We start from the raw sequence: 25,458 nt of genomic DNA on the forward strand, positions 1-25,458 counted from the left end.
AGTGTAAATCACTAGAATATCTTAACTAAACTGCTTAAAATAGCCCAAAATAATATTTTTTTTTATTTTATAGCAAGAATATGTAAAACAAAGACGAAACAATTTTAAAAATTCCGTAAAATATTCCACCAAATATCATAAACTTGGGTTTATAGAGACGGACACCCATTTATATTTCGTCTATTTAATTACGAAAACTTGATGTACAAAATCAGCGACATAACTAATTTTCGTGAGTTTTAGCTCTAATTGGGCTCTACTCACTGGACTAAAATGTTAATGTTCGAAAACAAAAGAATGTTACAAACGATGTTTATGTTTCGCACGACCGTTATTACGACATAGTCAAATTAAAAAATAGATTCAAAACAATGAGGAGCGTTGTAAAATTTTTTATTTACGGATATAATTAAACGAAACTTCTAAAATCATATCTGGTTAAACCAAATCTAAAAATACCAGAGCCAACACAAATTTTCGGACTTTCATTAGTCTTTTATAACCATAAGCTGTATAAAAACATACAAAACGGTTTGGACTGGCCAAAATCCCTGTTTTTTTTTGAATATTACATAACCGTATCCCAAGCGGATCCCAAATTAACAAGAAAGCCTTTAAAATCACCCAAAAAGTCTCTTAAACCATGAAATCATGCCAAAAAAACTGTGACTCGTTTTCGTAGTCGAAAAATCGATGCAAAATCCGAATGGATCACCTCAAATTAGAATTTTTACATGTTTTATGCAGTTTTCTGTCCATCAGACTCCATTTTTAAACCGCCCACAAAACGTTAAATCAAATTTGAGGTTAGGACATTATTTATTGAAGCCATATTTTGAGGTTATACGAACCGTCGACTAAATCAGAGGGTAATAAACTTCGATTAAAGAAAATTTCTTACACCGTTATATATAATATCGTGATATTAATTATTATTAAACTAAAATTATCAAGTTAATCACCGGTACAACGGCGTGTGTCTAAATTGAACATTCTTACACGTAAATTTTATTTAATTACATTTTTTTCTTCACTAGAATAACCACCCTAACGATGTTTGTTTTTTCACAGTTTTTTTTTTTCTATTTAGAATAAATATTATACGAGGTGAACCAAATCTCGAATCGGGCTTCATCATCGTGTATTTTTAAATCAGTGGCGGCTCGTGATAAAAAAAATTTTACGTGTTCTGTGATGTCTAAATCGTTTTTATTCATTTCCCGATTATAAACTAATAAAAACGAATATTTTTAATTGTTTATTGTTTTCCAAAATATTCTCCATTAAAATTTAATACATTTTTCCATAAGTTCGAACCAATTTTGTTCAATTCCGATTGAGGTACAAGGTAGAGAAACTTAACCTCACAATTTATTTTGATCGAGAAATTAATGGGTGCCAAATAAGGACTGTACGATGTTTCCTGGTGGAGAATTTTGGTTTTTCCAAGTGTTTTGATAAAAAAAAAACATAATATTAATAAAAAATTTGGATTGTTTTGATTTTTTTTCAATGAAAATCGACATTTAAGGATTCTTGAACCAATTGTATGGATGGAATTGATCGTCACGTGAAGTTTTCTTTTCATATTTTCGAAAAATCAAATTCCCCGTGGACACAAACATCTAAAGATTTGTTTAAATCTTTTACAGAACGAATTTCGTTATAATTTTTTCACTAATTTATTTTTTATGTGATTTCGGTTAGGATATAGATTATTATTGAAATATTAACTCGTTTTTTTTACCAAATAAACGATCAATTATGACTTTTAATAATAATTTTATTGATTTATTATTATAAAAATAATTGTTACTTGAGAATTTCGAAAAACTAAAAATATGCAGGGTGATCCGTTTGAAATAAGTTATTTTTCCGTAAAAAAGGAAAGATATGACAACAATGTAAATAGCATCTTGTACAGAAAAATATATAAAAACGTTTAGAAGCCGTTTTCGAGATAAATTTTGATGGTTTTAAATAAGGAGTTATTGATATTTTTTGCAGTTTCCTGTATATATTTCGCGCCTGCTTTTCGTTGACTTTAGTGGCTGGAATCGATCTGGATACGGGGCACCTCGACGTGATTGTTAACATCCTCCATTTTCCGAGGAAACTAACCAGCGGAAGCGATATCTTTAATCGCTTTTTATTTTGAATTCTTATCAATTTTTCTTGGTAAACAGATTTGTCGTAACGAAATTATTGTATAGAAAGTCGAATTATCCGTTGGAATATTTGGTTTTTTTTACGAAAAATGGGCAAACATATGCAAACTGTTGCTGCCATGGCATGCATGAAAACTCTGTTGATGATTTTCAATACCGTATTTTGGGTAAGTTGATTATTTAATGAAAATATTGCGTTGAAAGTTTATTTACTAAGAAAAACAGTTAAAAAAGGGTCGTTGATTATCGAAATTTGAAAAATCTATAGTTAAAAATAGTAAATTTCATCTCAAATTACAAAAATGAATTGTTTCAGATCATACATTAGAATTTTCGATTGTAGTTTACATTTTTTTATCTTTTAGTAACAATTTTCGATCGTTTATTGTAAATATCTCGTTTATTACCGCAAATACGTCAAAATTGATCTGGAGCAATTTTATAGAAAATTTCAATTGCTACATTTTTTATTTAAACTTTTTTCTCGTATCTTTTGACGTTTTCGAGATATTTCGAAAAAAGTGATTGTAGGGGTAGTTTTATATCATTTTTAACCCCCAAATGAGATTAATTGATAGATTTTTCACCACGAATCTTTCAAATGTATGCTAAAATCAACTTATAGTATAAAATACACGATTACTTTTTAAATAGCAATTCTAATGCTAATTCTACTGGACTAAAAAATTAGTCTTATGATAATACGAAGTTTTCTTGTGCCACCCGTATGTTTATTACTGACTTTTTGACCTCGATTTTGTCCTTCTTTAAAATTTCCTTCCAAATTACAAAAATGAATTGTTTCAGATCATACATTAGAATTTTCGATTGTAGTTTACATTTTTTTATCTTTTAGTAACAATTTTCGATCGTTTATTGTAAATATCTCGTTTATTATCGCAAATACGTCAAAATTGATCTGAAGCAATTTTATAGAAAATTTCAATTACTACATTTTTTATTTAAACTTTTTTCTCATATCTTTTGACGTTTTCGAGATATTTCGAAAAATGCGATTGTAGGGGTAGTTTTTCATTATTTTTAACACCCAAATGAGATTAATTAATAGATTTTTCATCACGAATCTTTCAAATGTATGCTAAAATCAACTTATAGTATAAAATAGACGATTATTTTTTAAATGGCACTTCGAATCCTAATTCCACTGGACTAAAAAATTAGTCTTATGATAATACGAAGTTTTCTTGTGCCACCCGTATGTTTATTACTGACTTTTTGACCTCAATTTTGATCTTTTTTTAAAATTTCTTTCTAAATTACAAAAATGAATTGTTTCAGATCATACATTAGAATTTTTGATTATAATTTACATTTTTTTATCTTTTAGTAACAATTTTCGATCGTTTATTGTAAATATCTCGTTTATTATCAAAAATACGTCAAAATTGATCTGGAGCAATTTTATAGAAAATTTCAATTGCTACATTTTTTGTTTCAACTTTTTTCTTATATCTTTTGACGTTTTCGAGATATTTCGAAAAATGCGATTGTAGGGGTAGTTTTTCATTATTTTTAACCCCCAAATGAGATTATTTAATAGATTTTTCTTCACGAATCTTTCAAATGTATGCTAAAATCAACTTATAGTATAAAATAGACGATTATTTTTTAAATGGCACTTCGAATCCTAATTCCACTGGACTAAAAAATTAGTCTTATGATAATACGAAGTTTTCTTGTGCCACCCGTATGTTTATTACTGACTTTTTGACCTCAATTTTGATCTTTTTTTAAAATTTCTTTCTAAATTACAAAAATGAATTGTTTCAGATCATACATTAGAATTTTTGATTATAATTTACATTTTTTTATCTTTTAGTAACAATTTTCGATCGTTTATTGTAAATATCTCGTTTATTATCAAAAATACGTCAAAATTGATCTGGAGCAATTTTATAGAAAATTTCAATTGCTACATTTTTTATTTAAACTTTTTTCTCATATCTTTTGACGTTTTCGAGATATTTCGAAAAAAGTGATTGTAGGGGTAGTTTTATATCATTTTTAACCCCCAAATGAGATTAATTGATAGATTTTTCACCACGAATCTTTCAAATGTATGCTAAAATCAACTTATAGTATAAAATACACGATTACTTTTTAAATAGCAATTCTAATGCTAATTCTACTGGACTAAAAAATTAGTCTTATGATAATACGAAGTTTTCTTGTGCCACCCGTATGTTTATTACTGACTTTTTGACCTCGATTTTGATCTTTTTTTAAAATTTCTTTCTAAATTACAAAAATGAATTGTTTCAGATCATACATTAGAATTTTCGATTGTAGTTTACATTTTTTTATCTTTTAGTAACAATTTTCGATCGTTTATTGTAAATATCTCGTTTATTACCGCAAATACGTCAAAATTGATCTGAAGCAATTTTATAGAAAATTTCAATTACTACATTTTTTATTTAAACTTTTTTCTCATATCTTTTGACGTTTTCGAGATATTTCGAAAAATGCGATTGTAGGGGTAGTTTTTCATTATTTTTAACACCCAAATGAGATTAATTAATAGATTTTTCACCACGAATCTTTCAAATGTATGCTAAAATCAACTTATAGTATAAAATAGACGATTATTTTTTAAATGGCACTTCGAATCCTAATTCCACTGGACTAAAAAATTAGTCTTATGATAATACGAAGTTTTCTTGTGCCACCCGTATGTTTATTACTAACTTTTTGACCTCGATTTTGTCCTTCTTTAAAATTTCCTTCCAAATTACAAAAATGAATTGTTTCAGATCATACATTAGAATTTTTGATTATTATTTACATTTTTTTATCTTTTACCAACAATTTTCGATCGTTTATTGTAAATATCTCGTTTATTATCGCAAATACGTCAAAATTGATCTGAAGCAATTTTATAGAAAATTTCAATTACTACATTTTTTATTTAAACTTTTTTCTCATATCTTTTGACGTTTTCGAGATATTTCGAAAAATGCGATTGTAGGGGTAGTTTTTCATTATTTTTAACACCCAAATGAGATTAATTAATAGATTTTTCATCACGAATCTTTCAAATGTATGCTAAAATCAACTTATAGTATAAAATAGACGATTATTTTTTAAATGGCACTTCGAATCCTAATTCCACTGGACTAAAAAATTAGTCTTATGATAATACGAAGTTTTCTTGTGCCACCCGTATGTTTATTACTAACTTTTTGACCTCGATTTTGTCCTTCTTTAAAATTTCCTTCCAAATTACAAAAATGAATTGTTTCAGATCATACATTAGAATTTTTGATTATTATTTACATTTTTTTATCTTTTAGTAACAATTTTCGATCGTTTATTGTAAATATCTCGTTTATTATCAAAAATACGTCAAAATTGATCTGAAGCAATTTTATAGAAAATTTCAATTGCTACATTTTTTGTTTCAACTTTTTTCTCATATCTCTTGACGTTTTCGAGATATTTCGAAAAAAGTGATTGTAGGGGTAGTTTTTTATCATTTTTAACCCCCAAATGAGATTAATTGATAGATTTTTCACCACGAATCTTTCAAATGTATGCTAAAATCAACTTATAGTATAAAATACACGATTACTTTTTAAATAGCAATTCTAATGCTAATTCTACTGGACTAAAAAATTAGTCTTATGATAATACGAAGTTTTCTAGTTCCACCCGTATGTTTATTACTGACTTTTTGACCTCAATTTTGATCTTTTTTTAAAATTTCTTTCTAAATTACAAAAATGAATTGTTTCAGATCATACATTAGAATTTTTGATTATAATTTAAATTTTTTTATCTTTTAGTAACAATTTTTGATCGTTTATTGTAAATATCTCGTTTATTACCGCAAATACGTCAAAATTGATCTGGAGCAATTTTATAGAAAATTTCAATTACTACATTTTTTATTTAAACTTTTTTCTCATATCTTTTGACGTTTTCGAGATATTTCGAAAAAAGTGATTGTAGGGGTAGTTTTATATCATTTTTAACCCCCAAATGAGATTAATTGATAGATTTTTCACCACGAATCTTTCAAATGTATGCTAAAATCAACTTATAGTATAAAATAGACGATTATTTTTTAAATGGCACTTCGAATCCTAATTCCACTGGACTAAAAAATTAGTCTTATGATAATACGAAGTTTTCTTGTGCCACCCGTATGTTTATTACTGACTTTTTGACCTCGATTTTGTCCTTCTTTAAAATTTCCTTCCAAATTACAAAAATGAATTGTTTCAGATCATACATTAGAATTTTTGATTATTATTTACATTTTTTTATCTTTTAGTAACAATTTTCGATCGTTTATTGTAAATATCTCGTTTATTATCAAAAATACGTCAAAATTGATCTGAAGCAATTTTATAGAAAATTTCAATTGCTACATTTTTTGTTTCAACTTTTTTCTCATATCTCTTGACGTTTTCGAGATATTTCGAAAAAAGTGATTGTAGGGGTAGTTTTTTATCATTTTTAACCCCCAAATAAAATTAATTAATAGATTTTTCACCACGAATCTTTCGAAAGTATGCTAAAAAAGACTGTCGACAAGTATTCATAAATTAATTCGCCGTCAAAAAGCAGATCTCCGTTTGTACAACGTTGCCAAACTTTAAAAATAGCACGAACATCAAAGAAATGTAAAACCAACATCAAAACGTCACGTAATTATTTTTTCAGATTACCGGGGTGGTTATATTAGCTATTGGAGTATGGGTTGAGGTGGAATTATACAAATATATGGAAATGAGTACCGCCTTTAGTCATACAACTTCGTATGTTTTAATAGTGACAGGATTCCTTATTATCCTCGTAGCTTCGTTAGCTTGTTGCTGCACAATTAAAGGACAGATAAAACTTCTGTATGTCGTAAGTAACTAAATTATCTACAACTACAACTATCACTTATTATACGATTTATATTGTTCAACCCATGTCAAAAAACACTGAATCCGTACCTGCGGATGAGTGTTTATCGTCGTTTGAGTCCGGTTCTGTCTGTTCTGTTGTTGTTTTTTTACTTTTACGTGGATGTGGGTAGTTTGCGAGGAAGTCGGTATTTAACGACGAGAAAAGAAAAAAATAAAAATTCATTATAAAAAACCACCCGGACGGAAAGATTGATCTCGTTTTGTAATATTGAAAGGATGTTTTCCACGCGTATTAACCAACCGGTTTTATAAGCTTATAGTCCAGTCACGGCCGCTGAAAAAATTATTAAACTGCAATACACGCTAAATCGTTTTACGTAATAAAATGCTCAACGAACAAATTGAAAAGGCGCCGCGCGAATTCGCCGAATTTTAAAACTCCATTGTAGCTAGACGGAACCGGCCTAAGGACACATTTCGCGACCTTGTTAGTAACAATATACGATAATTTGTTTCAGTACAGTGTTTTTTTGGCTATAATATTCGTTGTGGAGCTCGGAGCAGGTATTTCGATATTTACGTACCGTACAAAATTGACGGAAGGTTTCGATAATGGGATTACGCAAGCCATGGAAAACTATCGAAACGACAGCACGCATTTAGCTGAAGATTTCGATCTGATGCAAGAAACGGTGAGATTTTAACTAAATTTTGAAATAAAAAAATGACTAAATCGTTTTTTTTTTTAATATGTTTTGTAGTTAAAATGTTGTGGAAATCACGAACCAAGAGACTGGTTGGATTTGACACCTTCTGAACCTATACCACAATCTTGTTGTATTCAAGAAAACTGTAATACCGATAAAGAAGATCAAATTTACGATCAGGTACTCGATTTATTATTTATTGAGTACTATAAACAAGCTAAATGAGTTTAAAAGATAAAATTTTACCAATTTAGCAGTATATTAGTTATCAATTTGAATGGATTAGGATTTTTGGTTTTGTTTTAGGGTTGTTATACGAAAATAATCGAATTTTTGAATAACAACGTGGGAATCGTTGCTGGTGTCGCCGTTGGAATAGCTTTCTTTCCATTAGTAGGAGTTCTGTTATCTTGCTGTTTAGCAAATGTCATAAAGAAAGCAAAATATGAACCGATGGCTTGAATTTACAACTTTAAATTCCAGTCATTATGAGTATGCTTAAGTTTCGTGAATGTATACATATTTAACCTACGCTTATTTATATTGAACCAACCTTATAAAAATATTTTTGGATATCCGCCTATAAAAACCAAGGTTGGCTTCGAAAAATTTATAAATTAGTGTAAATCAGTAGAATATCTTAACTAAACTGCTTAAAATAGCCCAAAATAATATTTTTTTATTGTATACTAAAAATATGTAAAACAAAAACGAAACAATTGTTAAAAATTTGGTAAAATATTCCACCAAATATCATAAACTTGGTTTTATAGAGACGGATTCCCATTTATATCTCGTTTTATTTAATTATGAAAACTTGATGTACAAAATTCTTGTTATCAGTATAATCATTGCATTCTGACCTCTTGTCAACCAAAATCTTACAACTTATTTTATTGATTCAAATAATTACTTGAGTTTTGTGAATGTATACATATATAACCTACGATTATTTATATTGAACCAACCTTATAAAAAATTATTGGATATCCGCCTACGAAAACCAAGGTTGGCTTCAAAAAATTTATATATCAGTGTAAATCAGTAGAATATCTTAACTAAACTGCTTAAAATAGCCCAAAATAATATTTTTTTATTGTATACTAAAAATATGTAAAACAAAAACGAAACAATTTTTAAAAATTTGGTAAAATATTCCACCAAATATCATAAACTTGGTTTTATAGAGACGGATTCCCATTTATATCTCGTTTTATTTAATTATGAAAACTTGATGTACAAAATTCTTGTTATCAGTATAATCATTGCATTCTGACCTCTTGTCAACCAAAATCTTACAACTTATTTTATTGATTCAAATAATTACTTGAGTTTTGTGAATGTATACATATATAACCTACGATTATTTATATTGAACCAACCTTATAAAAAATTATTGGATATCCGCCTACGAAAACCAAGGTTGGCTTCAAAAAATTTATAAATCAGTGTAAATCAGTAGAATATCTTAACTAAACTGCTTAAAATAGCCCAAAATAATATTTTTTTATTATATAGTAAAAATATGTAAAACAAAGACGAAAAATTTTTTAAAGAATTGATAAAATATTCCACCAAATATTATAAACTTGGTTTTATAGAGACGGATTCCCATTTATATCTCGTTTTATTTAATTATGAAAACTTGATGTACAAAATTCTTGTTATCAGTATAATCATTGTATTCTGACCGCTTGTCAACCAAAATCTTACAACTTATTTTATTGATTCAAATAATTACTTGAGTTTTGTGAATATATTCATATTTAACCTACGATTATTTATATTGAGCCAGCCTTGTAAGAAAATTATTGGATATCCGCCTACGAAAACCAAGGTTGGCTTCAAAAAATTTATATATCAGTGTAAATCAGTAGAATATCTTAACTAAACTGCTTAAAATAGCCCAAAATAATATTTTTTTATTGTATACTAAAAATATGTAAAACAAAAACGAAACAATTTTTAAAAATTTGGTAAAATATTCCACCAAATATCATAAACTTGGTTTTATAGAGACGGATTCCCATTTATATCTCGTTTTATTTAATTATGAAAACTTGATGTACAAAATTCTTGTTATCAGTATAATCATTGCATTCTGACCTCTTGTCAACCAAAATCTTACAACTTATTTTATTGATTCAAATAATTACTTGAGTTTTGTGAATGTATACATATATAACCTACGATTATTTATATTGAACCAACCTTATAAAAAATTATTGGATATCCGCCTACGAAAACCAAGGTTGGCTTCAAAAAATTTATAAATCAGTGTAAATCAGTAGAATATCTTAACTAAACTGCTTAAAATAGCCCAAAATAATATTTTTTTATTATATAGTAAAAATATGTAAAACAAAGACGAAAAATTTTTTAAAGAATTGATAAAATATTCCACCAAATATTATAAACTTGGTTTTATAGAGACGGATTCCCATTTATATCTCGTTTTATTTAATTATGAAAACTTGATGTACAAAATTCTTGTTATCAGTATAATCATTGTATTCTGACCGCTTGTCAACCAAAATCTTACAACTTATTTTATTGATTCAAATAATTACTTGAGTTTTGTGAATATATTCATATTTAACCTACGATTATTTATATTGAGCCAGCCTTGTAAGAAAATTATTGGATATCCGCCTACGAAAACCAAGGTTGGCTTCAAAAAATTTATATATCAGTGTAAATCAGTAGAATATCTTAACTAAACTGCTCAAAATAGTCTAAAATAATATTTTTTTATTATATAGTAAAAATATGTAAAACAAAGACGAAAAATTTTTTAAAGAATTGATAAAATATTCCACCAAATATTATAAACTTGGTTTTATAGAGACGGATTCCCATTTATATCTCGTCTATTCAATTATGAAAACTTGATGTACAAAATTCTAATTATCAGTGTTTTTTCTCGAATTATCTTCTCGATCATAATTATTATACAAATATAAAATTAAAAATATGAAGTGAATTTAACATTAGCTATATTATCTCTTCGATTATTTAAGTAATAAGAAGAAAAAAGATTAAAAATTTTAACTAAAATGCACATTGTATTCATAATTCTTGCACTCTTACTCTACTAATGTATTTTTTCGTATCTTAAATAAGTGTATGAATATATACGATTGTGATCTTCGTTTTTTTTTGAGGTTATATACCGATTTAAAAAAGGTGAACGACAACGAAAGATTTTATTCGCTTTCTTGGTATTCACAATATTCAATACAGTCATTTTGGCACAAGAATTAGCATAAAAATTAACAACTCACTTATTTTTTTCCAATTTAATACAAATTTATTCCTTTATTTGAATGTATGTTGACGATCTCTGCATAATTTTATTTTTGGATGGATATTTGGGGATCTACTGAGAAAGCATTTTATATGGATATATTTAAAGATTACAAAAAAGCTCTAGGAAGCAATTCAATGTTTGCATTTCTCTTATTATAGTAGATGTTAGCTATTACAATTTCAAAAATGAAAAAAAACCGTTCATAAATACGTATTTCCGGCCTAAATTTTCCTATTTCTACAAAAATATATCTCTACGTATAGATATTTTGAAAAAAAAACAAATTATATCCAATGTAGCTCAAACAATGTATTAAAAAATTTAAAATTAGTGTCAATTCATTGTTATAATTGAGCTTTAAATATCAAAATACTTTGAATGGTGCTAATAGAGGTGAGACAGTTATTTTTTACGTTTAAACACGTGTAAAAAATCTATTTTCAATATAAAAAAGAATCGTAATTAAGTTTTTTTTTGGAGGAATATTTAGGGAAGTCTATCTTCCTCCTAACTGATCTTTAATTAGTTGTCCTGCCATCTATTGTTAAGTATATAAATCAACTTAATTACGTAATTTATTATGATGAATTTAGAAAGGAATTAATTGTGCATTACATAAATATAAAATCTGTTAACTGAACCATTAATATGTTTATTATGTATTTGAAGAAACGCTGTTATGCGAATCAATATACTTTTTAATACTTTCTATTTTTTGTGCTTTGTAAGACGGACGTTTCTTGTCAATATCACACTATACACGCACATCGATAAATTTAATTTTATCAACAACGTTGCTCACATGAAATCTGTAATAAAAAAAAATATCTTATTAATGAGAATATGCTTTTGATATTTAATTCAATTGAAAGAATTTAATGATGTTAACAACTATTTACATTTAAATCAATTTTATATAAATTGTAATGTCTTATATGTAACTTATGTATTTTTGAATATATTATATATTATTATACCAAGTTTTTCGTATTATATTATTATAAATATTGGGTGAAAGCATTTAGAAATCTGTTGATGGTAATATTTTAAAAAATAGAAGAGATTAAAAAACATTAAAAAAGCGAATATTATCAGATCACGTTCGTTTGATGATTCAATCGATTGACAATCATTAAATTAGAAATGTCACTATATTATATAGAAACTAAGAACGTTATTTTATATATCTCCAAATTAACTTATGATAATTATAATTCGAATTTATATAACTAATTCCAGTTAGAAACGTTGGTATCTGTTTTTTGAAAACACTTGGTCATCAAAACGCGCATCAGTATAATTACAGAACGTTCATTGTAGTTCGGAATAGATCGGTGGATAAATGCGATCAGCTGACGGATTATTTCGTTAGTCTATGGTTTTTTGAACTTTAAAAGTTCCGTTAGAAAATTGTAATCAAATGTCATTCTGGGTTAGGATCCTTAATCAGCTGCTTGTGCCCTCGATGGTAGGTGGCAGAACAAATCTATTTTCGCGGTTCATTCAAATTAACAACAAAGAATATGAGTACTGTATTATGTTTTTCTTTTCTATCCAGTTCCGATATCGCAGTTTCCTGATTTCACGTTAAAATAACACATTAGAACTGGGACACGTTTATTTACAGAATATTTACAAATATTTTCAACTAAACCAAAGAAAATTAGTAGACATGATTACAATATCACTTTTGGTATATTCTGTGGCGAGAACAGAAATAAAACGCACCATTCATTGACATATGTCAAAAAATTAATTACCATTTATTGTCATTTGTTGTAATTATACGTAATTGAAGTAAATAAACATAAAAAAAAAGAATTTTGCATTAGATTGTTATATAATTTATCACGTACCTTTAACACATTCAGCTGTCCAATAATTGAGAGTTTTAGATTTAAAATGAGTGGTCCACCGCCTCCTTGCGACTGGCAAACCACCAGAAAGCTAGTAAAAGAAAGAAGCCAGTATCTATTAGAAACGGAAATGTGGAGCGATTGTCGCTTCATTGTTGGTGCAGAACCAAATCAACGAATTTTCGAAGGACACAAACTCTTTCTAGCTATGTCAAGTCCCGTATTCGAAGCTATGTTTTTCGGAGGCATGCCAGAAAAAGACCCCATCGCTATTTTAGACGTACAACCCGAAGCTTTTAAGGCTTTACTTGAGTATTTTCGTAACCAAAAAAACATCTTATAACAAATTTATTTTAATATATTTCAGGTATATTTACACGGATAAAATAAATCTAACATCGTTCGATCAAGCTTGCGAATTATGTTACGGAGCTAAAAAGTACATGCTTCCACATTTAGTGGAGGAATGTACTAAATATCTATGGTCGGATTTGTATCCGAAAAACGCTTGTAGGGCGTACGAATTTGCTAAACTCTTCGAAGAACCCATGTTAATGGACAAATGTATAAGAGTAAGTGTTTATAAAAATTTTTATTTTTCCTTTTAATTAACGATTTTTTCAGATTATATGCAACCAAACGCAAGACGTGCTTCAGGAAAGTAGTTTCGACGATGTGGAACTTTCTACCATATTAACAGTATTCGATCAGGACGATTTGAATATAAACAGTGAATTAGAATTATTTTCAGCTATAACTCGTTACGCTAATAAGCACAGTCACAGTTTAGGAGCTAAAGTACCTCGATTGGACGGCGTAGGTTAGGACGATGTTTTATCGATCGATTCCGGGTATAATTTCGGTTTGAATTTCATTTTTTAGCGAGTGCAACTGGCGAAACTTCTAATACACACCCGGCGATCAGAGATGCTATTATGAAAATACGTTTTTTAACTCTAACGCCTCAACAGTTTGCCGAAGGGCCTGGGAAATCGAATCTTCTAACAGAATCCGAAAAATTCGCTATTTTGATGAATATTTGTAGTCCCGGTTCCGCTGTTGCAATGCCTGAAGGATTTTCTACTTCTACTGTTAGAAGAAAAAAGAGGATTCAACCTTATGTATCAGTAAGTCGTTTAAACGTTATTTATTAAATCAATCGTTTATTTATAGATTTTTTACGGCGTTTTGGGTTTATAATTTTCGTTTCTCTAATCACTATAATTTCTGTTATTTTCCCTTTTTATTTGCTCTGATCGAGGTATTTTTTCTTCTATATTTTCTAAATTACTTTTCGGTTCACATTTATTACTGTTTACATTGTTTTTATCAAATTTTGATTGTCTGCAGTTTCTATAGAGAAAATTACATTCTGTAGTAAATTTTTGTATTTAAATATCTTTTATATTTCAGTTATTTTTTTGTCCTATGATATGAAATCTAATTTATATATTAAATATCGTTTTTCATCGATTTTTTCTTGAATTTTGTCTCGATTCTCTTAGAAATAACTAAATATTTGCCTTCCCTGATATTTATTTTGAAGTTTTATAAACTAAGAGGTGTTTTTTTTAATATTGGATGTCTTTCGATCGCTATAAAATCATATTTAATTGCCTATTGAACTTTAACGTTATGTAAAAATTGTTTCCTTTGTATACAGCTATGGTTATTATGAATTTATCATTGGTTGATACTATTTTGCTAAAATTGTCACTTTCTGTTAGATTTTTACCATATTTTTGTCCTTAATAGCATTTATCCACTTAAAATAACCGTACCTCTTGTATATCTACATCAGTTTCATGAATTTTTCATTGAAGTGTGTCTAAAAACAAAATACGAGAATAGTTTTACTTGGATTTCCACTTTTCTCAAATTTTTCAACAATTGTATGTGCATTGAAGCATTTTTCATGCTAGAAAGTGCATAATAACCGTTTCCCTTGTATATAGCTGTCAATTTCATGAATTTTTCATTGAAATGTTTCTGAAAAACTGATTACGAAAACTGTTCAACTTGGATTTCCACTTTTTTCAAGTTTTCCAACAATTTTTCGTCCATTGAAGCGTCATAAAGTTAAAAAGTATGTAATAACTGTACCCCCTGTATACAGCTACAATTGTCGTCAATTTTCTTGTGGAATTTATCTGAAAACTATAGTAAAACCACAATTTCACTCAAACTTCCGTTTTCCTTTAATTTTATGGTCCATTGAAGTGTTTTATCAATTTTAAAGTTATAAAATAAGTGCGCTCCTCGTATACAGACCTCTTTATTAAGAGTTTTCCTTTGAGAAATTTCTAAAATCCACTTTATATTCACAGTTTTATCTGAATTTTCACTTTCCTCAAGTTTTTGAACTCTTTATTGTCCATTGAAGCATTTATCATACTAAAAAGTGTATAATAATCGTACCCCTTGTATATAGCTATCGTTTTCATGTTTTTTTTTTGTGGAATTTATCTGAAAGACACCTTAGAACCACAATTTTACTCAAATTTCCACTTTCCTTCAATTTCCCAACAGTTTCTTGTCCATTGAAGCATATATCAATTTTAAAATTATAAAATAAGTGCGCCCCTCTTATATAGATGTCAGTATTGACAATTTTATGTAAGCCTATTTCAAAAATGTACCTTATAAACATATTTTTGATCATTTTTTGACAATTTCTTGGTTATTAGTACCGTTACTTTATAATTTCTATGAACTATTTCCGTGGTTCTCCAAAATTCCCCAAAACTTAGGGGGGAAAACGTTAGAAATCTTTTTTCCCCCTTTATTACAAACTTACACATATTTTTGATCACATTAAAATTATATTTATGTCAGTCTATGAATTCAAAATGTGTTGTTTAATTTCATGTGATGTTTGTTATATTAATTTTATTAAATTTGATGATTTCCGAAATTGTTACAACAAAACTTCAATTTTCATTCAAAATACTATATGAAAGTGATTCTTTTACTATTACACAAACTCTAAATAAAATATCTACAATTTTTAAATTTTTTTTTATTATAAAACAAAAAAATTATAACAAAAAATCGTTAAAATTCAAATTTACTATCTATATCATCAAATTCATTAGTCGTATCTTCAAATTTACTCGTCTTGATCCAACTTTGAACCTTAAATATCGTTTCTTCTTGCGGCAATTCTTCGAAACCTTCTTCTTCTTCACTTTCCTCCCAAATGTCGAGAAAATCTTTAGCCAATTGACTTTTCACACCAACAGAATTATATTTAGATTTGAATTTTTCCAAAAATTCATTCTGTTTACTACATTTTGTATTTTCCGGTGTAGATTTTTCAGTATTCAACGAAAACCGAATATCGCTAACATCCTCGTAATTAGTTAAATGAAGTACCGGTTCGGGTTTTTCAATCATACCCAACCATTCATCCATCATCATAATCGAATCATTATTATCAGGTTGTATTTCGTAAACTTTTTGTTTAAATATTTCTCCCATACAATTCGACGTGAAAATACAAATTTCATCATTGATTTTGACAAGTTTCAGCCCCGATACTGAATATAACAATTTCGGTTCCAAATAAGTGTCTAAACATAACGAAGGTCGTTTTAACATCGTTTTTGTAAGTGTTGTTTTTAAACAGGGAATCTTAAACGGTACCGAATACGGTGATTTCCCTGTAAATAATACTTTACTGTTGTGTTTCTGCCCCGAAACTACTAAATAAGTATCGTCATCTTTCGTCGTATAATCCATATAACAAGGAACGTCTTCTAACAGGTGTGTGTAATGATAAACGTCTTTAAATTGTCTTATATCTGTTTTAAGAACGTAATGACGAGACGTGAGTAGTAATTTTGTATCTAATACCTCGAAATTGCAGAAAGTGTTGCAATGTAATAGTTTCGGTTCGAAACACATCGTCTCTTCATTATTTCTAACGTCTATTAACTTAACGCGACTTCTATCTACTAATATCACGTTATTGTCATCTAAGAATTTGAATTGTTGAAAATTATCGATTTGTTGTACTAAATCGTTGGAAAAACTCGAAATTATACAACATTTTTCAATATCTTTTATAAAAAACTTTCCAAACGAAAATATCACACCTAATTTCGTATTTTTATTTAATTTAGCGTCTAAAATCGAATGTTTATGTTTTTGTGAATATTTTAATGTAAAATTATCGATATCGTTACATTTCAACACGGTAATATTAAATTTTTCTCTTAAAATGAAATATAAACCGTCGTTAGTTGTACTTGAATTTATATTAAAAACCGAATTTTTAGTTTTATAATTCACTTTTATAACATCATCGATTGATTTTAAATCATTAGAAACTTTATTAATATATAAATTATTATCAACACCTGGTCTTATTAAGTAATAATCGTTATTAAACTCGAATTTTTCCAAATTACCTCCGGTATAATAATAATTGTAATCACAATCGAAGCTCGGATCTGGATCTTTTTCGTTGTATAACTCGACCAAATATCTCGGTAAATTCATATATTCATGTCCGTCGTATTCTAGTTTTTCAATTTTGTATTTTTCGTACGAATTATACCTCTGTTGTTTACGTTTAAAAGAATTATAATAAACTTCTTTATTTTTCAATAATTTTAATACTAAATCTTCGGATGTTTCCAAAGGTTTATGTATCGGATACGGAAATTCAACGTGTACTTTAAAATAAGTCCTATCCGTACCTTGAAATAAACTTTCTTCGCTAAAATCTGGTAAAAGTTCGTGTCTGAATCTCAAAGTATGACTGAGTGTTTGTTCCCTATTCCTAGCACCTTTTTGATAAAACATTTTGATTTAAAAACAATGAGGTTAATTTGACATATGTCATATGAATGATATTGCGTTCGGGTATGTAAATCTGTATGTTCGGTTATATATATTTTTCAACGCTCCGAGTAATTCTATTCACTCCGAATCTTGAAACAAACCTGTCAAATTTCTTTTTACTTTGACGTTTCGTTGCAAATAAGCATATTAAAAGACAATTTGTTTATCCATACGTCACTAAATACTGTTCTGACCAACTAACTTCATTTTATTTTGGGTTAAGTTTTTGGAGTGAATTATCACGATCAACGTGTCCAACCTATGATATAAATCGTTCTTTGTTCCGCGTAACAGCATTACCGAACGCAACTATTAAAAGTAACGACCTCCAACAACGCGTTGGGCGGGGCCTAATTGGCGTTAAGTTTGAATCTATTTTGTTTTTAGCACACTACGTGCTAACTTGCTTTTGGATATTATTATACTATAAAAAAAAATAAAGAGTTCTGAAATAGAATTTCTCATTTTACAGTTTAATAATGTCCAAAAGCAAGTTGTATGTTGTGTTTTAAATAAATCGATTTATCTTAGGCGGGTAACAATTTAAACATGGCGTCAATTAGGCCCCGCCCAACGCGTTGTGATAGGTTGGAGATCGTTACTTTTAATGTATTATTGTCATATAAAACGGTCTTTTACTATAGAAGCAAGCAGTTACTTCTTCTTTTTTTTAAGGCTGGCGCTTCTACAATGGACACTTCATTTACATCGATGATTAAATTTAATAATCCAGATTTGGAAACTAGTTCGGAATTTTTTAAAAAAGTCTATTGCACTCGTCAATTATTACATATAACCGAATGTATGAATACCAGTGTACTAGATTGTACAGTTACTTTTACGTGCGACAAAAATATTTGCATATTCGGTATACAGGTAAATAATAATCGATTAAAATCGAAAGGTATTTCGATTATTTCGATATCGTAGGTTCCCGCACAAGTACCGATTAACGAAGATAGAGGTCCTACCGGAAACGTGTATCCGGAATTGTTGTACGCTCATTTATTAGACGCGGACGGAAGTCGTTTGACTTACACGCATTTTACGAGCAGAGTAAATTACAGTTCACTTATCGATATATCGTTCAACAGACCGATATACATTCAAAAGAATAAGGTGAGGTCCGTTCTCATTGGATAAAACAGTACCCTTTTAAATCGATGCTTTTCTATAGGTTTATAAAGTGGGCGTGGTTCTTAATAAGATGGGATGCTATCCGATCGGAACCTATCCCGATCAATCGACTGCCAACGGCGTCGTATTCACTTTCTCTCAAAGTCAATGCGGCGATTCTTTGAGAGACGGATTAGTCAGATCGATCGTCTTTTCCAACGGAAACAACGGAAATTTGCTTCCTTTGGTATTGGGCGATCTATCGAAAATACAAAACTCGATTAACGTTTTATAAGAAATTTATTAATTTTGTGAATAAAAAGCTGGCAACAATGCAATCGAAAGATATGTCTGTTATATGAAATATAATCGATCATTAACGTGTCAAATGTCATTTTATGGCCTCTTACTATTGTGGAAAATGGTTGAAATGAAATGAATTTCGATTCTTCGTTTTTATCTCTAATCGGACTGTTCGCTTACGTTTTCGTTTGGATATTTGTGATTTTCGAAGTTGACAGTTTATTTTGAACTTTAAAAATTCCTATTGACTGCGCCAGTTATTTTAAATCGAATTTCGAGGTCTACAAAAAATCAAATTTACTGGAAAAATTCTCGAAAGTTGTTATGGATAAATTTTAGGTTATGTTTGCAATTTTGACGTATAAATTGTAGTCAATAGACAAAAATTAACTATAAACGCACGTTGGCAACCGCGTTTTATCATTTTTTCGACGTTGCAACATTTGTTTTCGTCAAAATCGGGCGATTCTTGGAAATCATAACGAAAACGCGATAATTTGGCGTTTTTTGACCAGAATCCATTTATCGAGTACTTCCGGTTTTACCGATACCTAATTGTATTGGTTGACTTCCGGTTTGGATGATTCAATTAGATTTATGAATTAAATAAAACGGCAGTTCTCCTTTATTACTATAACCTAACCTAACATGACTCAATACCCGACCTAATCGTAGCTAAAGTAAACTAAACTCAACCTAAATGAGGCCAAATTAAACTGAACTTAACCTAAAAGGAACTAAAGTAAACCTAACCTAAACGAAGCTAAAGTAAATTTAACTTAAACGAAGCTAAAGTAAATTTAACCTTAAAAAAGGAAATGCAACCTAAACGAAGCTAAAGTAAATTTAACCTAAACGAGGTCAAAGTAAATGTAACCTAAACGAAGCTAAAGTAAACCTGACGTAACCAGTAGAGGCGGTTTCCCCTCTTTAGCCTATCCCCCATCTCATCATAAAAAAGCTCCCCAAAATAAAAACTTCCGTTGTACAAAATGTCGAACGGGACGTTTGAAATCTCGATAAATGGATTCTACGACTTCGAAAACGTTAAACTAACGTGATATGAATCGGAAGTATATTTAAATTTGTTCACAAAAAGGAAATGGTGGAAACACTTGATACTACCAACTGAACTCCTAACCTCGCAACTTTATTATAATCTATTCTTCTCTTTCTTTGTTATTATAAAAAGAGAAATTATGTTTTGAGTGTTGGTAATTTAATTATTTTTCGACTTTGTCGGATTAACATTATTTTACGCAAATAACGGGAAAAAAACTACAACGTGGCAACGATGTAAAATATCAATTGTGATGGTAGATTTATTGTAAAAGCCATCCGAGTGTTTCTATTTTGAAATTTTTCTTTACTAAGTCATAGTAAAAATGATATTTACGTGTGGTTTATGTTAAATTGTTGCCAGCTGGATATATATATATATATATATATATATATATATATATATATATATATATATATATATATATATACATATATATATATATATATGTTTGTTTTGTTCGATTTTGAAATGTATTTATTTTTTTAGAAATATTTTCTTTGTAGGTTAGCGTTGTTTATTTGAAATTATATTCATTAGATGATATATTTAATGTATAAATAAAATATTGTACAAATATACCGTGTTTTATTTTTAGTTTTGAGGTCTTCGATATCGAGAAATTCAATAATTTCAAACTAATATCGTCATCAAAATCAAACCTAACAACTTTTTTTGATGTTTGAATCATAAACTCAATAATAACATCCAAAAAACAATGGAAACAAATTTAATCTTTAAATTATTTCGACTGGAAAAGACTTTCAACGTGGCAATGATGTAAAACATCTTTCTTCTTATACATGAAATTAATATTAAAGAAAGAGATAACAAAATCTAAATCGAGTGATTTGAAAAAAGAAAGACCATCAGTTTAATTATCTCCCTACGCTATTAAAAACTTCCCCTCCTTTTTCTATATCCTATCACTTGAGATCCAATCAGAACAGAATAGAGAGATATAGAAAGTGATAAGTATCAACTTTGTGGTATTATATCGACAAAATTATCTTAAAAGGCACATAATTTCCCGTTTTTAATAATAATATATCTTGTTTCCTAAATTTTTTACATTGTTTTCGATATTTCACTACTATTTCGTAATTTGACGTTAGGAAATAATAAATACCACAATTTAGCCGGCAATCAGTTATCACGTTATACAATCCAATCTATCTAATACTCCGAGGTCAAGTTCACTCGTTTTATTTTTATATTTGTCTTCTAATAACCTCCTTAACCATTAAAACATTTCTTTATTCTTCTTTTTGTACATTTCTTCACTCTTTTTTCTCTTATTCCTCAAATTAATACGCAATTTTTATTTCGTATTAATCATATTGACTATTTCATCATCGAACTATATCATATGTTATTAATAGTCACATTTGACATTACAGATTACTGTAAATTGTGACGACATTTATTTAACAAAAAGAATAAATGTTTATTAATTTATTTACATAAATGGTCCAGTTACTAGTATTTGAGTAATTTAAACCTAATTGAATAATTTTTCAATTTATAAACACAATTTTATTATAAAATAAATATTTTATTGTTCAACATCGTTACTAGATGGCACTGGTTTATTAAATTTGTTGGGAAATAGATTAACGAAAAATATAAATAATTAATTTCAATGTTATAATTTAAATTGAAAATAATTCAATTAATTAGTCATAACTTGATTTTCTTGAGTTTAAGATAGTTGAAAGTGAAGTGACGATATAAGGAAACAGCTGTCAATATCACGTAATGGTGTAGGTATTTTGTTTTCATTCGGATTATTATTGTTTATGTTTTTTTCGGTTGTGATGTTGTTAAACTGTTAATATTTGTGATAAAAATGGGTTCAAGAAAATTACCACGTTCTTCGCTTAAAGAGAAAAAGGTACAGAAACGAATAAAGGAAACCAATTCAACTAGTAAGTAATAATTTATATCACATTTATTTATATTATTAACAAAACAACCTACTCCTGATATGTTTCACAAACTATTTCAATGTTTTACACGAGGGTCGTTGAATATTTTAGCTATAAAATAATTATTATAAATATAAGTTATTTGGAAAACCTTCTATGGGTGACCTTCACTTGTTTTGTGATATAAATTTTTCGAATTTTACAAATTTTTTCACTTTTAATTATGGAATTATGTGATAATTGATAGACAAATGTGAATAAACACGCAAAACAATGAAAATTATATGTATACGTTTTATACAACTTTCTATAATACAAGTCGAGATATTTTTATATAATTTTGTCAAGTTCATATCAATCTAATTGTTTTCAACTTTTATCATCCTTTTACATCGAATATTGTGAAATAATAAGCGAATAATGTTTCTATCGATATATTCGTTTATTGAAATAACCCATAACCTAAAAATTATGGATTATAATAAAGTTTGTATGAGTAAGAACTTCCTGGATTTGTTCATATATCTTAGATCACACATTGGAGATGTTTATTTCATTTCAAAACGTTTTTTTTTTCAATTTTTATTATCAGAAAGTTGAATTCACAATTTTTTTCTAGTCATTGCTTAGTATGCCCCAAACGCGAAACGAACCGGGTTTTAATTTCGCGTTAAATCTTTATTAAGTGTCATTCGGTGATTGCCAAAACAAAATGAATGTACAGAATTAGCGTAAAACACTTAATTTGCAATTAAAACGTGTTGTTTAATTTCATTATGAACGCATTGGATTACAAGTTTAAGAATAGACATTAATTCTAATTCAACTAATTAATTATTTGGTTTCTGTAATATTCCCGGTATAAAATGATTTCCCCACTATTAAATCGAGTGTTTAAATAAATAATATTGTTTAAATTATGCTTTATGTTTATTCTACATCATTTTACGAGAAGTAACACGTGTTTTGATTAAAACTATTATTATGGTTATCTTTCTTCTTCTCTTTTATAAAATCATAGAGTATTACAGAACAATAGAGGAGCTACTATATAAGAATCGGTATTTGTCTTTTTAACTAAGTTTTTTTTTCTACGAGGGTCAATACATATTGGCACGTGTTTAAGCTTCCTTTTATATAGCGAAACTTCATTTGTGTGTGTGTTTATCTGAGATAATTAGAATATATCGTTTCTTGATCTATATATAGGAGTAATTTTATCCCCAAGGTTTTTTTCTAACCGCTAGAATAAATTTATTATACCGCTTAGAGGGTGATACAACAAAAAAATTCGTTCTTCAATTATTTTATGTAAAATAGTGTTGAATATTTTTTTTTATTTTTGTGTCAGATGGTGAAAAGGAAGAGGAGGAAGAAAAAGTTGTACTGGAGACAAAAAAAGGTAAGTGCATTTGAAATTACAATTAAATCAGTGTTTATATACTGTATAAAAGTATTTTTTTTACCCTGTATATCATAATTTGTTTTCGACTTACGTCACAACGCTATTTTATAATTTGAATTATAAGTGTTGCTAAATAACCCTCGTATTGTGTCATATAAGAGTTGTACGACGTGTTGCCGACATTTAGGGGCGTCGTTATGTACTACAATACGACTTATGTGTATTGACGCCATTGTTTTAACCCGATATATATTTTGTTTTTTATTTAACTATATATTAGTATCAGATATGATATAATTATACTGCAAATAATTGAATTTCCTTAAAAAAAAACGTAAATATGTTGATATTGTTTTTCATTTTAATCTATAAATCTACAATGTTATCGTTATAAAAAAAAGTGTGATTAGGGTATGTAATTAGCTAATAAATGTCAAATTATTATGCATTAAATTGTAAATAGTTAGCTTTTTGTTATAATACACGTATAAAAACGTCTCGTTTTAAATACACAACGTTTGATTAATTTACTAGTTTTCGGTTATTATAGTATAGAGATGGGGGATTATATTTATACCACTGTCAGTTCCATAATAACAGTTTCTGTAACGTCACAGGAAATTGACGGTAAATAAAGATTGATATTTATTATTATTAATAATATTAATGCGTTTTAATATTTAAAAACAATGGGATTTATTAATTTCTACAGGGGTATAATGAAAAACGTATAAATACACTTTTTATTGTGTCAAATTCTAATGAAACAAATTCCTAAACGTGTATTCTGTATATTTTGATAACGGCAACACTGTAAATAGTTTAAGAATGAACTTTGATACGTATAAGAACAAAAACATTCAACAATGATTCGAGTGATTATTTGTCTTCTGATATGATTTTGTTTATACGACTTGGGACGTTCAATTATCAGAGGTCTTGAGAGCAAAAGGTCCTTGCCCTCGTTTAATACACTCAATATTTTCATTTTTTTCTTCCTATCCCATTCGTTACTAGAATTTGATATTTTTACACAAGTATATAGTATAACAAACAAAACGTGAAATTAGACGGTTAAATTATCGGTACGTTATATACGAGGGTCGTTCAGACAGTTTCCAATTTCAACCTGAAGATGTCTGCGTATATTTAATAGATTATCGGCCATTTTGGATGTTTATTTTTGGTTTGATGAATGTATGAACGTGTCGTCGAAGTTTTTTTTTATAAAAATGGGAAAAATTGAGTTTTTAATTCAAATACTCGAATGAAATATAGTAAAACAAACAAAACGTGAAATTAGACGGTTAAATTATCGGTACGTTATATACGAGGGTCGTTCAGACAGTTTCCAATTTCAACCTGAAGATGTCTGCGTATATTTAATAGATTATCGGCCATTTTGGATGTTTATTTTTGGTTTGATGAATGTATGAACGTGTAGTCGAAATTTTTTTTTATAAAAATGGGAAAAATTGAGTTTTTAGTTCAAATACGCGAATGAAATATAGTAAAACAAACAAAACGTGAAATTAGACGGTTAAATTATCGGTACGTTATATACGAGGGTCGTTCAAACAGTTTCCAATTTCAACCTGAAGATGTCTGCGTATATTCAATAGATTATCGGCCATTTTGGATGTTTATTTTTGGTTTGATGAATGTATGAACGTGTAGTCGAAATTTTTTTTTATAAAAATGGGAAAAATTGAGTTTTTAGTTCAAATACGCGAATGAAATATAGTAAAACAAACAAAACGTGAAATTAGACGGTTAAATTATCGGTACGTTATATACGAGGGTCGTTCAGACAGTTTCCAATTTCAACCTGAAGATGTCTGCGTATATTTAATAGATTATCGGCCATTTTGGATGTT

At 28.3% G+C, this 25,458-nt stretch overlaps 4 protein-coding genes across 5 annotated transcripts in view; 3 read left to right on the forward strand and 1 right to left on the reverse strand.

The window, feature by feature from the left end:
* The first annotated feature begins 2,056 nt into the window (after positions 1 to 2,056).
* On the forward strand, positions 2,057 to 11,349 carry LOC130894208 (tetraspanin-6-like). The gene is made up of 5 exons (XM_057800850.1): positions 2,057 to 2,335; positions 6,858 to 7,046; positions 7,567 to 7,740; positions 7,810 to 7,935; positions 8,062 to 11,349. The coding sequence occupies exons 1-5, from the start codon at positions 2,258 to 2,260 to the stop codon at positions 8,215 to 8,217; spliced, it is 723 nt and encodes a 240-aa protein (XP_057656833.1). The 5' UTR covers positions 2,057 to 2,257; the 3' UTR covers positions 8,218 to 11,349.
* A 1,466-nt stretch (positions 11,350 to 12,815) lies between these two features.
* Positions 12,816 to 19,229, forward strand: LOC130894102 (BTB/POZ domain-containing protein 6). Its single transcript, XM_057800691.1, has 7 exons — positions 12,816 to 13,233; positions 13,289 to 13,493; positions 13,546 to 13,741; positions 13,804 to 14,048; positions 18,445 to 18,645; positions 18,700 to 18,888; positions 18,947 to 19,229. Exons 1-7 carry the CDS (start codon positions 12,968 to 12,970, stop codon positions 19,178 to 19,180), a joined length of 1,536 nt encoding a protein of 511 aa, XP_057656674.1. The 5' UTR covers positions 12,816 to 12,967; the 3' UTR covers positions 19,181 to 19,229.
* Positions 15,926 to 17,773, reverse strand: LOC130894101 (uncharacterized). Its single transcript, XM_057800690.1, has one exon. The coding sequence runs from the start codon at positions 17,728 to 17,730 to the stop codon at positions 15,976 to 15,978; it is 1,755 nt and encodes a 584-aa protein (XP_057656673.1). The 5' UTR covers positions 17,731 to 17,773; the 3' UTR covers positions 15,926 to 15,975.
* A 2,612-nt stretch (positions 19,230 to 21,841) lies between the features above and the next one.
* LOC130894380 (uncharacterized) overlaps positions 21,842 to 25,458 on the forward strand; it is a 55,704-nt gene continuing 52,087 nt past the window's right edge. Inside the window, exons 1-2 of one of the 2 annotated variants that reach the window (XM_057801167.1) lie at positions 21,940 to 22,176; positions 23,528 to 23,578. In XM_057801167.1, coding sequence (XP_057657150.1) covers positions 22,098 to 22,176; positions 23,528 to 23,578 — 130 coding nt within the window. In that variant the 5' untranslated portion in view covers positions 21,940 to 22,097. Of the gene's footprint in view, positions 22,177 to 23,527; positions 23,579 to 25,458 lie in introns of both variants that reach the window. The other variant, XM_057801168.1, reaches the window with a different exon arrangement.

Source organism: Diorhabda carinulata, chromosome 5 (assembly GCF_026250575.1).
Source record: "Diorhabda carinulata isolate Delta chromosome 5, icDioCari1.1, whole genome shotgun sequence".
NCBI classification, from domain to species: domain Eukaryota; kingdom Metazoa; phylum Arthropoda; class Insecta; order Coleoptera; family Chrysomelidae; genus Diorhabda; species Diorhabda carinulata.